Here is a 15,479-nt window from a genome sequence, read left to right as displayed (position 1 = left end):
ACAACATGATCATCAAAGCCGAGATACAACATGATCATTTGCAGTGTGCCGATAACACTACCCCACACACTAAATGTCATAATACAAGTGGTTGATTTTTTTTTCAAGTATCCAACCACTTGTATTATAACACGTGATATACTGGCCCTTTGCCAGCATCCTTAGGACTAAAAAATTTTGTATTTGGGCTGGACGTGCGAAATGAAGCCGAGATACATGATCATCAAAACCGAAATCGAACCCTCAACAGCAATAACACTAAACACAACCTAAAATGAAGCTTCTGAAGCAACAAAGTTGTTAGTAAAAACTAAACACGAAGCAATCGAAGTAGACAACGACAGGACGGCCGCCGATTCTGATTCTAGAAATCTTTGATGAAGGGGGTGGAGGAGGTTTTACATTGATTAGTAAAAGAAATTACAGAAGTAATATTGAAAGCATTACACATTGGATTGACATTGATACAAGAATTGGTAGATTCATGCTGCTAGTTAAGCAATAACTACATGTACTCGAACGGCCCTTGTACAGGGTTCAAGAGTTCTTGAACAAACTACCGCGTAGGGAAGGGAAACAATCATCGCATCTGTGCCGCTGCGCTGGAAACCGCAGAGTTGATCACCATTTTTCGCCTCTCTTTCCGTTGGAGCACACGTAGATATGGTGATTTCGGTTTTGTTGCTTCCTTAGGACACCTATTATGTCATGAAATACACCATTTGATCAACCAGTCATGGAAATAATGCAGCACTCAAAATGCAATCTGGAATATTTACAATTCCTTACTTTTGGGGAAGGAAAGGAAGCTCAAAATTAGGCACTGGCCTTGCATGGGGTACCAATGTCCTTCTGAGTTGTTTCAGTGCCTTCTCTTCTTCCACCTGCAGATAGTTGACAACATTTCGGAGTATATGTCAGTTTAAATCATGCAAGTTCCCAACAACTATGCAGCAAAGAGTACGTATAAAAAGCATGACGCTTACCATTCTTGCTGCCTCGCTCTCTTCTCTATATCTCTTATACATCATCTCTTTCTCCCTAACTTTGTGATCAAATTCTGCTCTATCAACAGCTCGATGATCAGCATGGAGATTGAACTCTTGAACTTGGGTGAGAGGCTTGCGTTCTTTTTCGGGAACTGGAATTGGGTCCCTGCATTACAAAACAAAGGGTTATCAGTCCCTCATCGCTTTAAGACAAACAATAAAATCATGAATAAAGTAGTTTGCTTACTCTTTCAAGATTGGCTGTGCCTTGAACACTCTCATCTGAGCTTCTTCTTTCTCCTTCCGCTGTCTTTCTTCCATTTCCCTTTGCAATTCCTCCTCATGCCTCACTAAACTCTCCAGCTGGAAAGGTTCCGGTTTTGTACATTGCTTAGGCTCTGGCTTGGGTGGGATCTGCATTTAAAACAACAGGATTTAGGGACCATCATTTCACCATTTTTGTTCCAATTGCATGTAATTGAACCAATGTATTAAAAGCGTGGCGTGGGCAAGGCGTCCGAGGGATAGCCCCTGGCTAGGCGTGGGACGAAGCCTCACGAGACCTAAATTTTTTAATATATACTGAGCATACACATATATTATATTAAAAAAAAAAAATTATTAATCAATAATCACCCTGAGCACGGCTAGGCGGCTCCGGCGAAGCCTTCCGCCCACTCTCTCAAAACAGAGGCGGCAACCCTCACGCCCAGCCTCAAAGGACGCCTAGGCGCGCCCTGAGGCGAGCCTTTTAAAACAATGAATTGAACTCAAAAAACAAATTGATAAATATATGTACCACAGGGTAATCAGTGGTATAAGGATATGGGTTAGCTTTGGGAACCCTCGCTCTTTCTTCTTCCAATTGCCTGTGCCAGACTTCAGTAATGAATTTCCTTTCTTTCTCGGCCCCTCTTTCCTGATCATTACGTAAACACAAAATCAATAAGCAGGTTACAAGCAGACTGCATGCATCACTGAATTACTAATGCTTTAGGAATTGAATTATCATACCTCTGTGTGGAGATGGAATGGGTTTGGCGTTGTGTTCCTTGGAACTGGTTTTTGGTGAGGCTCTGAGTTTAACGACAGCTGAAAAATAAATACAAGATGTATAAGAGAAGCTGTACAGATGTTTTGTCTGCTACTTATGCAGTAGTATTGATAACATCCATTTCACTTACTTTATCAAATAGATCAACAACAGACGAAGATTGTGCTGGTATCCTTTCATTTGTTGCAAAATGGAATTCCCGAGGTTTGGTCACATGTTTCTTGGCATTACAGAACACCCCCATATCTCCTTTACTTTCAAATATCTGTGAACAATGAACATTTAGATAAATCAGTTCAGTACCTAATGTTTCCAAGATGAATATCTCAAACAGAAATTGAAAGGCTTGACATATACCTTCTTATTTAGAGGCTTGGCCTTGAATTTTGGGATTCTTTCGAGTTCTTCCTGTTCAATTTCAAATGAACTTTTCACCCTGGGTGGACGAGCCCTCAATGATGTTTGTAGCACAGGGGTTTTAGGTTCAGTAAGAAAAGACCCTAAACGAGGCTTCCATGGATTATTCTGTCATACAATGCAGAAAGAGAACATTGTCAATGAGATGCCTCAGCTGGCTTAGCAAGAACAAAGAATGGAAAGAGCAATATGATTCTGTCTTATACCTGATGGGACACTTCGGTTGAAGCTATCGAGGATGTTTCTGCACTCTGATTGGCCCTTGCCATTGTCTCCAAATGGAATTCCTGCAACAATTAGACACAAGAGACTTATTATCACCACTGCAACATTGTACGTCCTATTTATCAACCTCCAATCCACAGTAACTTACATGAAATTCTGGTGGCTGGGGTGTACTTCTTGGTATTGCAGGCAATGATGAAGCTTCTAGAATCTATAATCAGCAACAAAGATCCAATAAACTCAACTGATATAGACCGCAAATGAAACAGAAATAAGAGTATAAAATTACAAGTTACCTTTTTGTTTAATGGTCGAGCCTTAAACTTCGGAATTTTAGCCATCATCTCTTCTTCAAGCTCAGCAGTACTCTTTACTCTCACTGAACGAACACGCTGCGATGTTTCAAATTCAGGCTCCTTAGGCCTCGTCAAGGTGAGTTTGGGTTTCATCTGAATAATAAAAACAGCATCAACCTTTCATCATTAACATGAGAAATAAAAGGAGTCATGAAAAAGAACTTAAAGGGCCAGATGGAGATAGATGCTTTACATGTGAAATATGCGGCAGTGACAAGTCTCTGGTACTTGATTGGAACCTTTTCATCATTTCAGCCATCGAAACAAATGGTGCTGCAGGTTCCCTAACATAAAGTTTTCTGTCCTCTTTTCGCACAGCAGCTGAAGAAGTTATATGACCCAGTTTTGACTTGTGGGGATATGCTTGGGGTTTGGGATTTAGAATCTGTATAAAGGAAAACAATTAGGGTAAATGTTGTCTACAAATAACAGTCAAGTTAATAAAACAGTACAGGAGTAAACTTTACCTGTCTAGATCTTCCTTCATCCAATTTCTGCCGCTTTATCGCCTGATTTTCCTGTCCTAAATTGGGAGTTCCAGTTGCATTCTTCACATGTGTTTCTCTAAAGTTTTAAGTTATGTAGCTAATCAGTCATGACTATTAGAATAAATCAACACATACATCAGGTAAAAACGTACATACAGCAACCTTTTCACACTATTTGGTTTAATGCTTTTAGTTTGGGATGACTGTAAGTGACTTTTTTGCTTCAGTGCTGAGGGGTTTCTGACCATGCTCGCTATCTTTTTAACTGTTTGGTGCTTCTTGGAATGACTCGCAAGGCCTCCCCCCTTCTTGGAATAACTCATGGGTGGTTTTGGAGTGCAAGCTTCATTTTCATCTTGAATGATAGGTTTACTATTCTCCTTACCCTTGGTCAGATCAGTTTTCTTAATAGAAGATACTGCACCCAAAAGACTGCAAAATCGAAAGTAATAAATGAGAAACCGTGGAGCTCAATGTTATAGTCTAATCGACTAGTATGAGTCAAGAGGCTTGAAACAAGCTTAAGAGGACCGCCCCCCTAACCTTCCATTTCCACTAGTACATTTGTCATCATGACTTGGACTGCAAGCTACAGTTTCAACTTGAATGATAGGTTTGCTAGTCTTCTTACCGTTGGTTAAGTCAGTTTTCTTAATAGAAGATTTTGTACCCAAAACACTGCAAAACAGAAAGTAATAAATGAGAAACCGTAGAGCTCAATGTTATATTCTAATCAACTAGTACGAGTCAAGAGATCTGAGACAAAACTTTTAAGTAAGAGGAGCGCCCCCTAACCTTCCATTTCCGCTGGTACAATTGTCATCATCTGTTAAGGCTTCAGCAGGCATGATCTCTGATTGAGGCTTAGTTTCCATAGATTTATCATCAGCTTTTAAGTCAGATGATGATTCCAAGTTCTGCAAAACATAAACAACCATGGAGTTAGAGAGCTATAAACAAGTCTAAGTTTTAAAGGCAAGAAAGAATGAATGAGATCACCACCTTCTCCATTTTCTCTGCTTCGCTAAAGTCACACATGCTCTCGATCGTAAAGGATCTACCAGTCTTGATCTTAGGCATAAAGGCTGCACAGAAAAATACAAGTCCCATTACAATTCTAGAGAAACAAGAGCACAAATGAAAGTCACTTTCAGTGACAAATGGACAACTATAGATTGAATGTCCCTTGCTCCGTCAAACCAAACTACCAGTCATGTTCATACCATAAAGACCTATTCAAATTCTGCAGAAAATTTGGGAAAGGAAGAACGAAAATCCGGAAAGTTAAAATCTAATTCTCTTGAACAAATAACTACTTTAAATGCCTAAGATTAAAAAGTATAAAAGAACATCTTGCTTTCCACAATTTGGAGTTCCTGCTTTCAACAAATAGAAACTGAATTGTTACTCCTACTACTTAATCTTCTGGGAAATAAACACAACCTAATGATATTTTCCAATAATCAAACACCACAAAATAAAGCAAGCATCCAGATTCCAGACTGCAATCGCATCCTAGTCGATTTCAATTTCAAGAAACGCTTGGAATTGGGGCAAAATTCACCAAGAAAAGAAAATTTAAACCCTAAAAATCCAATAGAGTTACAGAAATCAACGCAATTCAGAGAAGAAAAGCAAAAACCACTAAAATCCAAAGCAAATGAATCGCAAGAAAGACAGATTTGAGAGAAACCCTAACAAAGAAGACGCAAAAAACATACAGAGGAGGATGAGGAAGGCCAAAACTGAAATTAAAAATATGTCAGATAATAAGAGGGAGAGAGAAGAGACAAAGAGAGAGGGATTAGGGAAGACGACGTACGTGAAGGAGCATAGGCTAGAGCGCAGTCGAACCAGAGCTCGGCCTTGCGCCTATCGTCCTCGCTCTCGCCCTTTGTGAAGTCGAAGAAGCGTGGAGCCAAGAACTCGTACGTGTCATCGACGATGATCGCCGTCGCCATCGGCGCCGGCGCGTTGGGCTCTTGATCGGTCATTTGGTCTTCTCCTTGATTTCAAAAACTTGTTTGGGATGTGGGGATTCAGAGGAGGATGAGGAATTAGAAAAGATTTGGCCGATTAATGAAGAAATGATGAAAATGAGAGGGAGGGAGGGAGGGAGGGAGGGAGAGAGAGAGAGAGAGCGTTGGAGTGTGCCTGAGTGGGAGCGGAGAGGAGTATAACGGTAGGGGGAAGGTTCTCTCTAACGGTCTGATTTTTTGAATTTGGGGGCCAAGAGCCAATGTGACTGCTCGGGAGTGTGCTGTTTTCTAACGGCTCTATTTCACTTGCCTTTTAGGGGAGGAACGACGTCGTTTCGTTTGGCTCAACGACATCGTTTGGTATGGGTAAATACCAAAATAATAAAGTAAAATAACAATTTTCAACTCAAAATTTTAACATAAAAAAATTAATAGAAAATTTAGCTCATATAACCTTATTCTACACTCATATTATTATTAATTAAACTGTCAATATTTCTTTAAATTCAAATTTACTACCTAAACTAATCTCACAAATCAACTTTAATATGTATAATTATTTTTATACCCATTTAAAATGTAAAAACTCGAAATCAAAGCATACGTTCACAACTCTGATATTTTCTCTACCCGATCTGTTGTCTTTCCATTCAATAAATAGAAATCAAAATCAAAATCCATAAGAATTGGTGAGAAATAATTTAACATTTGAGTTTACAAGAGGATGGCCATTGGATGTTGCTAACACTAAAACACTTTCTTTTGATGGAGTCTCCATCACCTCTATAGGGTTGCGCTTGATAAATCCCAAGTTGCCTTGTGTGACCATGTCAAACAAGTCGTCCCCTCGTCCTGAGATCCCACCGCAATCGATAGGTTCCTTCTTTATCCACAGTTTCCATCAGGATTAACATCAATTTATCTGATAATATATGTCCCAATAGTCTCCGTGAATTCTTCTCTATATATCTACGTGGGCAAGAGAACATCAAATTCAGGTGGTGTATAAAGCTAGTAAGACATAAGGGAAATAATGAAAAAATCAACACTTTTTCTTGAAGTTAATAAAAGGAAAAAGCTTTATGTATTTTATCAATAGATGCTTAAACTTTTACCCACCTTAAACTGTTTTGTTGTGGCAAAATATTACTCCTTGGTTTTTGAATGTCATAACTAAGTTGGGCAATGACAACCTCAATATTTCACGTTTATGATGTGGCAACAACAATCATCTTTTGTTTCTACGAGAGCATCTTAGGTTTTAGCCAATGAAAGAACGTAGCTAATAGCAATAACATCTTATTTCTTGCTCTTCCAACTGATGGCCCCACCTCTCATCAACATCAGACTAGAAATTTGCATCTATATAGCCTTCCTATTGCATAACCATAAAGAATTCTACTCATTTGTTGCACTTCCTCAAACTGGAAATATGCATTTGTCAGCTGCTCAGTGTTTTGATCCTAGGTTGGATTGATATCGATTAGGAATGCTCACAACATATGCAATATCTGACCTTGTCCATATCATGGCACACAGAGACTTCCTATTGTATAAGCATAAGAATTCTACTCATTTGTTGCACTTCCTCAGGAGTTTAGGTTCCATCAGTTTAGAAAGGTGAATTCCATATCTCACATGAAGATAAACTTTTTTAGATTCCTCCATGTGGAAGTACTTAACACCTTGTCTACATACATGGATTGGGACAATTCTATTAGTCTCCTAGATCTATCACAACAGAACTTTATTCCAAGTATGTATGATGCATCTCCAAGTCTTTCATGTGGAAGGTTTTGGACAACCATACTTTTACAAAAGAAAGCACTGCAATAAAAGTTTAAAGCTTAAGTAATATGTGGTAAATTTTAAGTGGTTGATAGTGATATAATCTAATCTCAAGTTAAGTCTTAAAAAAGTTTTTCTTCAATATAAGGGTTGGCAAAAGATGATAGTTTTAAGGAAATGATAACTACCCACCCTTGTTTACGGGTGTGTTAGGAGGAATAAATTCTCTAAATTCTCTAAATTAATTATATTAGATTATATTCAAATCATTCATGAAGCATGATATAGTCATTTGTTAACTAGCAATCAACAAACTAACTGAACAACGTGCCGTTTCTTACTTAGATTACTAAACCCAATGAAGCTTTATTTGTGTTTTTATATCTACATCATGTCCTACTACTAAAGCATCATATGATCATATACAATTAATCCCAGTTTAATTAGCCTGTTAATTACAAATTATTATCGCGCGATCGATGGCGCCTCGCCTTTTGGCCTATGTAGCCATGTTTCTGCTAGTTTGTGGATCTGCCAAGGCATCGCACGCGTCCAGTTTCTGTGTTAGTGTGTGGCATGAGTTGGGCAATTGCCTGAATTTTCTTACTGGGTTTTATGCTGACCCTACGCTCGAATGCTGTAACTCCGTCCGGACGTTGAACACGATGGCCAAAAGTGATGAGGCTGAACCTCAAAGTATTTGCGAATGCATTGAGGGCGTGGCTGATGCGTATCGAATTCGTTTCGTAGCGTCCCTCATCCAAGATCTTCCCATCAAATGCAATGCTCATCTTAGTTTCCCTATTTCTAATAGCATGGATTGCACCAAGTAACTCTCTCTCTCTCTCTTTCTCTCTCTCTCACACACACACATTTTTATGAACTGAATTGTTACGTTTTGTTTTTTTTTTTTTTTTTTTTTTTTTTTTTTTTTTTTTTGCAGCCTCAACTGAGACTTTATGAAGAGAAGCAAGGGATTGCTGCGAAAAGGGTTCGAATTCTTTTAGTGCATGAATGTATTAATATGATACAAAAGATAGAAAAATAATAATGGGAAAATAAAATAATTTATGAATAAAAGCTACTCTACTAAATATCTTTGCAGCCCTTACATTTGAAATTGTTTTTCTGTATATTCAGAACATAATGTGATACATCACGTGTCATAATATAAGTTGAAATACATTGAAAATATACACTAAAAGTAAAACATATTAATTATATCGTTCACATATTTCGAGCACACATGAAAGGATTAATAACGTCGAGGCATATTCATTGAAGACCCCTAAAACTTGATAGTTGGAAACAAAAATTTAACAAAAACCTAGTTAAACAAGACATAAGTTCAATCTCAAAATTGTGAGTAACGAATCCCAAGAAGCACTAGATGTGTGCTTTTCTTTGTGCCACCGAGTTGTAATCAGTGTGGAATGGAACATTATAACCACTAAAATAGGACATTGACTATGTATATTAGTGGCTGCTTGGTAGCTATAAACTTTTGACACCGAAGTCAGCGAGATAAATCACTAGGGGGGTTTGGATGAGGGTTTTACAAGATCCAACGGATTAACGTCAAGCTACGAAGAAATGGACCATACAATGTAACGTAAAGGGGATTAGAAAAACTCTGCATGAGCATTATAGAAAGCATGTTGGAAGGTTTTGCAGATGACACCTCCCACGTGAGGAGCAGAAGGGAGAGGTTCATACAGGCTTTACTAAGGACCTGATTCAACTATGAGAGACCCATACACTATGCTTTCAAAGGTAAGTGCTTAAAATGTGAAGTTATGTGCTTATAATATGTTGTGTTGCTCCGTGTATGAACCATTCTCGACACTCTTTTTCTATATACAATAGCCGTTGTCTTTCTTGACTTGTGCATAATGTGCTTTTTTCTGTCTACGATGCATTCCTTTAGTATTAAAATCGAGTTATGTTTGTGCTTTGGATAAATGTGCTTGCTGTTGAAGTTGCATTTCCTTTATAACTCGTGCATTTTTTAAGGATAAAAAAATCTTATGCTTTCATTTTTTTCGAAAAGAAAAAAAAAAGAGAAAAAAGAAATGGAGATTATGGAAGAACATGCTTTTGTGCTGGGTATGCAGTCAACGACAACTGTTGTACTTTAGCCTCTTCACACTAAACTTATCCATCTTGAAGATTAGGAGGAAGTTTTCCTGCTATAAGCAAGTCACTGTGTGTGCTCTGAACCAAGCACATTAGGAGAGGCTGTATGTGAGAGTTGGAGGAAATTAATCCAGGTCACTTCACTCCGCTTAGCAAACGGGTTTAATTTCCTCCAATATCTCACCTCCAGTTTTTGCTGCAGTATAGTTTATATCCAAATTTCAACAAAATCAATGAAGCAAATGAAGGAAATTAACTTATTTTGCTTCTCTTAGCAAAATGAATTTAATTTCCTCCAATATCTCATTTCCAGTTTTCATTAGACAAGCAAAAACGATTTTCTTATTGTGCATTCACACAAAGTTTAAAGGAAATGCAACTTCAACAGCAAGCACATTTACCCAAAGCACAAACATAACTCAATTTTAACACTAAATGAATGCATCGTAGAAAGAAAAAGCACATTTATGCACAAGTCAAGAATGGCAACGGCTATTGTATATAGAAAAAGAGTGTCGAGTAGGGTTCATACACAGAGCAACACAACGTATTATAAGCACATAACTTCACATTATAAGAACTTTAACTTTGAAAGCATAGCATATGGGTCTTTCATAGTTGAATCAGGTCCTTAGTAAAGCCTATATGAATCTCCCCCTTCATGTGTGTGAGCAAACAACCCACGTTTCATCGCTCATGGGCAACATAGTGGTACCTTCAGGATATTCGATATTTAACTTGCGTGAATAAACAGAGACCTTGTTGTACGCACTCCTTTTAGTTGGTGGCTCAAGAGAAGAGTCCATAACGCAATTGGTGGAGCCATTTTGAGACACAGGGCTAGCTCTGTGGTTCGTCTCCTGCGCATGGCCATGTACAACATCAGAGGAAGAACCTTCCCCACCTGACGTGGGAGTGCAGGGTCCTGAAGATACAGTGATCAAGCGTTGACGTTTTGCTTCTGCAATTAATGTAATCAAAGAAGATAAGCCCAATGATATGAAAACATCAATTACATGTAAGATTGTGATATTTATGTAGTATAAGAAGATATAGTTATACAATAATTTAAGAAACAGAGAGGAGGATGTTTGAATATCAACATCTCTTATCCGTCTTCATGGTTCATACCCTATTTAAATTCTGAGTTAAGCCTGTGATGCCATGAATTTCTCTAATATTTGGGGTTTGGGTTCGTTTTCTTTACTTTTTTTTTACTATCCTTGTGTCAATCAGAATTGTAAGCACGATTGTTTGTATTACTAAACTGAATCAGTAGTGAGAAGTAGTCAACGACAAAGTCAGCAGAGGGTATGTCCTTCGTTCAATGTCTTTGTATTGCAATTGTAGTGTTTCCGTAGTAGCTTTCAGGTACATGTTAACTAATGTACGCAGGAAAAACCCTTGCCATAAATCACACACGTTATGAACTCCATATGGAATTTGCTTCTCTGATGGATTTTACTTTTATTAGCTTTCTAATATATGCTCTCAGGGTGCAGCAATTGTGAAGTATTCACATATATGCAAGACCATGAATTCTCTACCTTCACTATCAGCCGTCCAATCCGTTTTAGTGGAATCGTGCGGCTAGAAATATAACATGCCTTATAACCTTATGTGAATAGTAAAAGACGCCTGAAAGTTCTCTGCCTTCACGAACAGAGGACTGTCGTCTCACCAACTTAGCTTCAATCCCTTTTTCCGCGTGCCATATCCTCCATCAACAAAACCTACTGGGTTCTGAATGGGTTCAAGGATCTGGTTCTTGGCTTTGATTTTATCTATTTTTTAAGCATAAGGTAACTATTAATATTTTCACAATTAAATAGAATTTGAGCTGTCCAACCCAAATTCAATTCGTGGCATAAAGAGAATAGTTGTTGTTACTCTCCTTAAAACCAGAGCTCCTTTCAGAGAGTTGGCAGCTTAGTTAAAAAAAACATCAGAGCTGTTTAATCAGACTTTCATAGCTAACCAGCATACTCTAATTTGATGTACGTATTTTGTCCCGACAAAGACATTCTGAAACATATGAAAGCAACGACAATATAGCAGTGGGGTAATAAAAGACTAAGAGTTTTCGGGGAAAACAATACCATTTTTCTCATTTTTCTGCTCTTTAGTATTCGTATTTGGAGAAAAGATCGCAGGTGCGTTAGGCCTGGCTTGTGGATGTAGTTCAGCAGCTGGGTTTGACTGGAAACTTGAACATAAGATCTCGGAAGCTTCTTGCCCTTTCCGAGCGGAGGACGGGACCAAAGGTAGCTGACTTGATTTACCTGAAGAGGACGGTTCAAAATGTTGTGAAGCATACAATAGATCTATTCATCTTTTGCTTCCCCATATCATCTGATATTATTTTTAATGGAAAAGGTCTTGCAAAGCACATCTTGTAAAAAAAAAAAAAAACTATTTCATAGGATAGTTACTTAGAGCTATGAAATTGAAAAAAAAAAAAAAAAAATCCATAAGAACTATAGGTAACATATTTATGAAACTTGATGTAACGAATGCATTGAAAATACAAACACAACTTTAATAAAAAAAAAAAAAGAACAAAAGAAACATAACTATCTTAAGCACGTCAACTTCCATAGAGAAACATCGTAATAAATTAAAAAGAACATAAACAGCGGCCGACACTAATTTGCAGCTAGTAATACACTTACGCTCTCTCAAGGTTTGGTAAGCGACCTTTGCTGCACTCAACTCTGCCTGCTTTTTGCTTCTTGCTTCTTGACCCATAAAAGTTTCTCCTTCTATCTCCACTGACGAAACAAAAATTGGGACATGAGGTTTACCAGACATCCTTGAGCTATAGACTGGTATAGAAAAACCTTCCTTTTGAATCAATTCTTGTAAAAGGTTTTTGAATAAACCAGAATCATCCTATGGAAAGAAAAAGAGAAAAAGAAACAAAGACAAAAGAGATATTTAGAGATGCTCAAAACAATCACATTTAACAAAAAACACGTAGAGCATATAATACACAATTTTCCACCTCTTGAACTCCATTTGGAAGAATGGACATTAGAGCAGCTTTTGCAGCTGCATGTTCAGCATCCTTCAGTGTGGGAAGAAACTCTTGACCCTCAAATGTCTGTCCACCAATAGTTACTCTACACTTGAAACGACTGTTATGAGGTGGACCTTCCCGCTCACAAGAGTACACAGGTGGAAGCAGATTTCTCTTCTGTGCATAAGTTTGCAGTTGATTCTTGTGAAAATGTTGTATATCTACACCCCATATTAGAAAAGTATAAGTTGTAAATCGACTTAAAGTAATCAAGACAAGGTTCAGACAATTCACAGAAGCTAAAGAATTGAAGGTATTATATACTTGTCTTATATCTGTTTTGCATATCTATTATAAGTTAAAAGTTAAGATTTCAACAGTTTTTAGCAAGCTAGCTCCAACATTGAGATGAAAAATGTTATTTATAGGCTCGGTTGCCAGCAAAAATTAAGTTCAAAGCAAAGCTGCTGCAAGATATATATATATATATATATATATATATATATATATATTATTTGTGAAATAATGCTCAAAACGTCAAGGTTCGGTGAAACGATCATAAAACATTAAGGCTCAGTGCCAAACCAGAGAATATACACATCTTACTCAACAAGGTGGCATTTGCCTGAGGAGTGGCTCCTGATTTGTTACCACTAAACTGAAGTGGCAGCGGAGGAATCTGGTGCGTTTCTTGAATCTTCGGTTGCACTATTTGTGGTGCTTCATGTGTAGTATTGGAATCGGCGGCCGCGGTCGAAGGAAGTGCTGGAATAACAGAACCCATATGTGAAAACAAAGTAATACATTGAACTGAATTTCGAATGACATAAATTATCTCCTAGATAATCAGGCAGAAATGGTAATTAACATAGTTAATCAGCATTCACACAAGTTCCGAATTTCGAATGAGACATTAATTATCTCCAAGATAATTAAACACAAATGGTAACACAAGTTCCGAATTTTGAATAAGACATAAATTATCTCTGAGATAACCAAACACAAAGAATTTCGAATGAGGCATAACTTATCTCCTAGATACTTAAACACAAATGGTAACTAACATAGTTAATCAATATTAGTTCCGAATTTCGAAAGAGACATAAATTATCTCCAGGATAATTATACTCAAATGGTAACTTGATCAACATTCACACAAGTTCCGAATTTCGTAAGAGATGTAAATTATATCCTAGATAATTAAACACAAATGTTAACTAACATAGTTAATCAACATTCACAAAAATTCCAAATTTCTGCGGGTTTAGAAATAAAAAATAAAAACCCTAGAAAATTAAGGAAAACTGAAAAACCAGTAAATAAAAAAACTTCCTATTAATATCAACGGCATTTTTCAGATCGAGCGATTACCTGAGCAAAAGGAAGTGGAGGAGGAAGAGGGAAGACAAGGTTGAGGGAAAGAGGAAGGGACGGGAATGGGATTCCTGGGTTTGGGTTGCGGATGATCAGAGAGGTGGTCGAAGGCGTGTTTAGCGGCGTCGTTTTGGGCTTCTTTGGAGGACCTAAAGGTATCCACAGTGTGGAAGTCGAAGCCATTGATTGTAACGGTGGCGGAGAAACAAGGGATATGATCGAGGCCAACCTTGGTGGTGTTGTACTCTGGCAACCGCCATTTTCTCTGCTGGCAGAGCTCCTGCAGCCTCGACTTGTACATCGTCCCTTCCCTTCAAATGGCGGTGCAATGTCTCTCGTTGTTTTGCTTTTGCTACTATTTATTTAAATTTATTTTTTGCGGGTTTCTTGTTTAAATGAACTAAATTGGGCTTGGGCTGTATTCATTGTCCTAATTGGGCCTAGCGATGGGCATTTCATCCACAAGATTGGTTTGATTAATAGAGCAAATTGTCATTTATTTTTCTTTATTAGTACAATATTCCAACTATTTATTAGTCTAAAAGTATTTTTAGTAATTTTTTTCCGCTTGTAACTAAGCAGTTTTAGGATTGAATCTCGGATTTATCCTAATTTTTTACTTCGTGTGTTAGTCTAATACATAGGAAATATTGGGAAAATATTCGGACTTATCATAATTTTGTTCTTCTTCCGCTTAGTTATGAAATCGTAGTAGTGGAGGTTTTAGGGTTTGGATTCGTGAGTGGAGAAGAATGAATTTGAGATGCATAGTCAGACGAAGGAGAAGCAGAGGTCGTCATTGTCAAGATTTAGGGTTTGCAAGGAGAGGCAAATGATCGAAGATCCAATCAAGAAGGATGAAGGTTCAAAACGAGAGAAGGAAGGAAGCGTGTTTAGATTGGGTTGGTGGACATAGGCGGGTAAAACCATATTAAGAAAATAAGATTACATCTTAAATATATGTACAATTCATATACATAAGAGAGATGACACTTCATTGGTTCATTTACAATATTATCCCTAAACAGATTCCTCATTAGAATTTTGTAAAAAAAATCAAGGATTGAATCAACTATAGGGTGAGGAAGTAGATCATATGCTCATCCCTTGTTCGTGTTTTTAAATTCATGAGCCCCATTTCTTTTTCGATTTTTTTTTCAATATGATCTACGTTAATAGGTGGGGAGTAGATTAAGCCTCACAATAATTAACAATAATATGGTTTAAATTCGTCTTAGACGAGAGTGGTACCTAAGACTTATCACTTATAAATAAATAAAATATTATTAGACCGTAATACTAAGTAGGATGACTTGTCATTTAAATATACAATTTTAACACGTCTTTACGTGCATGTAATGAAATAGGAATATAGGTGTTGGCTTCCGAACCCAAGCCCAAAAACTTGCTGTGAGAAAACGGAGATGCTCCAATAAGCAAACACATAGCCAAGCTATTGCGTGCCAAGTGAACTGTGAAGCTGCCACATAACCCTTTTGCATGTTCGTCCCTAATGCTATGCAGCCACGCATCTTTCTGCCCATACCCCTTTGTCCGTCCTCGTCATAGATCATCCCCCCCTCTCTATCTCTCTCACTAAACTTGTGTCCCTCAACCACCTATATAATCCACCCCCTTGTTCCCCTCTCATCAA

General features: G+C 37.7%; 2 protein-coding genes across 3 annotated transcripts; both read right to left on the bottom strand.

Moving 5' to 3' along the window:
* Window positions 1-373: 373 nt before the first annotated feature.
* LOC137708907 (protein TPX2) lies at window positions 374-5,681 on the bottom strand. Its single transcript, XM_068448069.2, has 18 exons — window positions 5,352-5,681; window positions 4,532-4,614; window positions 4,325-4,446; window positions 4,073-4,207; window positions 3,692-3,961; window positions 3,509-3,605; window positions 3,235-3,426; window positions 2,982-3,134; window positions 2,834-2,896; window positions 2,667-2,747; window positions 2,401-2,568; window positions 2,174-2,308; window positions 2,004-2,081; window positions 1,789-1,908; window positions 1,237-1,403; window positions 987-1,155; window positions 790-884; window positions 374-698 (listed from the first exon to the last, which is right to left on the bottom strand). Exons 1-18 carry the CDS (start codon window positions 5,521-5,523, stop codon window positions 581-583), a joined length of 2,418 nt encoding a protein of 805 aa, XP_068304170.2. The 5' UTR covers window positions 5,524-5,681; the 3' UTR covers window positions 374-580.
* A 4,232-nt stretch (window positions 5,682-9,913) lies between these two features.
* On the bottom strand, window positions 9,914-14,185 carry LOC137708854 (double-stranded RNA-binding protein 1). Of its 2 annotated transcripts, none has more exons than XM_068448011.2 (6): window positions 13,823-14,185; window positions 13,058-13,216; window positions 12,437-12,672; window positions 12,105-12,324; window positions 11,532-11,714; window positions 9,914-10,393 (listed from the first exon to the last, which is right to left on the bottom strand). In XM_068448011.2, the coding sequence occupies exons 1-6, from the start codon at window positions 14,124-14,126 to the stop codon at window positions 10,092-10,094; spliced, it is 1,404 nt and encodes a 467-aa protein (XP_068304112.2). In that variant the 5' UTR covers window positions 14,127-14,185; the 3' UTR covers window positions 9,914-10,091. The 2 variants fall into 2 exon arrangements, with proteins under 2 accessions (XP_068304112.2, XP_088545983.1); XM_088689857.1 differs by having other exon boundaries at window positions 13,049-13,216; window positions 13,823-14,181.
* Between the last annotated feature and the right edge of the window lie 1,294 nt (window positions 14,186-15,479).

Source organism: Pyrus communis, chromosome 17 (assembly GCF_041283825.1).
Source record: "Pyrus communis isolate YQ-2024b chromosome 17, ASM4128382v1, whole genome shotgun sequence".
NCBI lineage: Eukaryota > Viridiplantae > Streptophyta > Magnoliopsida > Rosales > Rosaceae > Pyrus > Pyrus communis.
The sequence above is the reverse complement of the archived record's forward strand: the minus strand, read 5'-3'. Positions and strand labels throughout refer to the sequence as shown.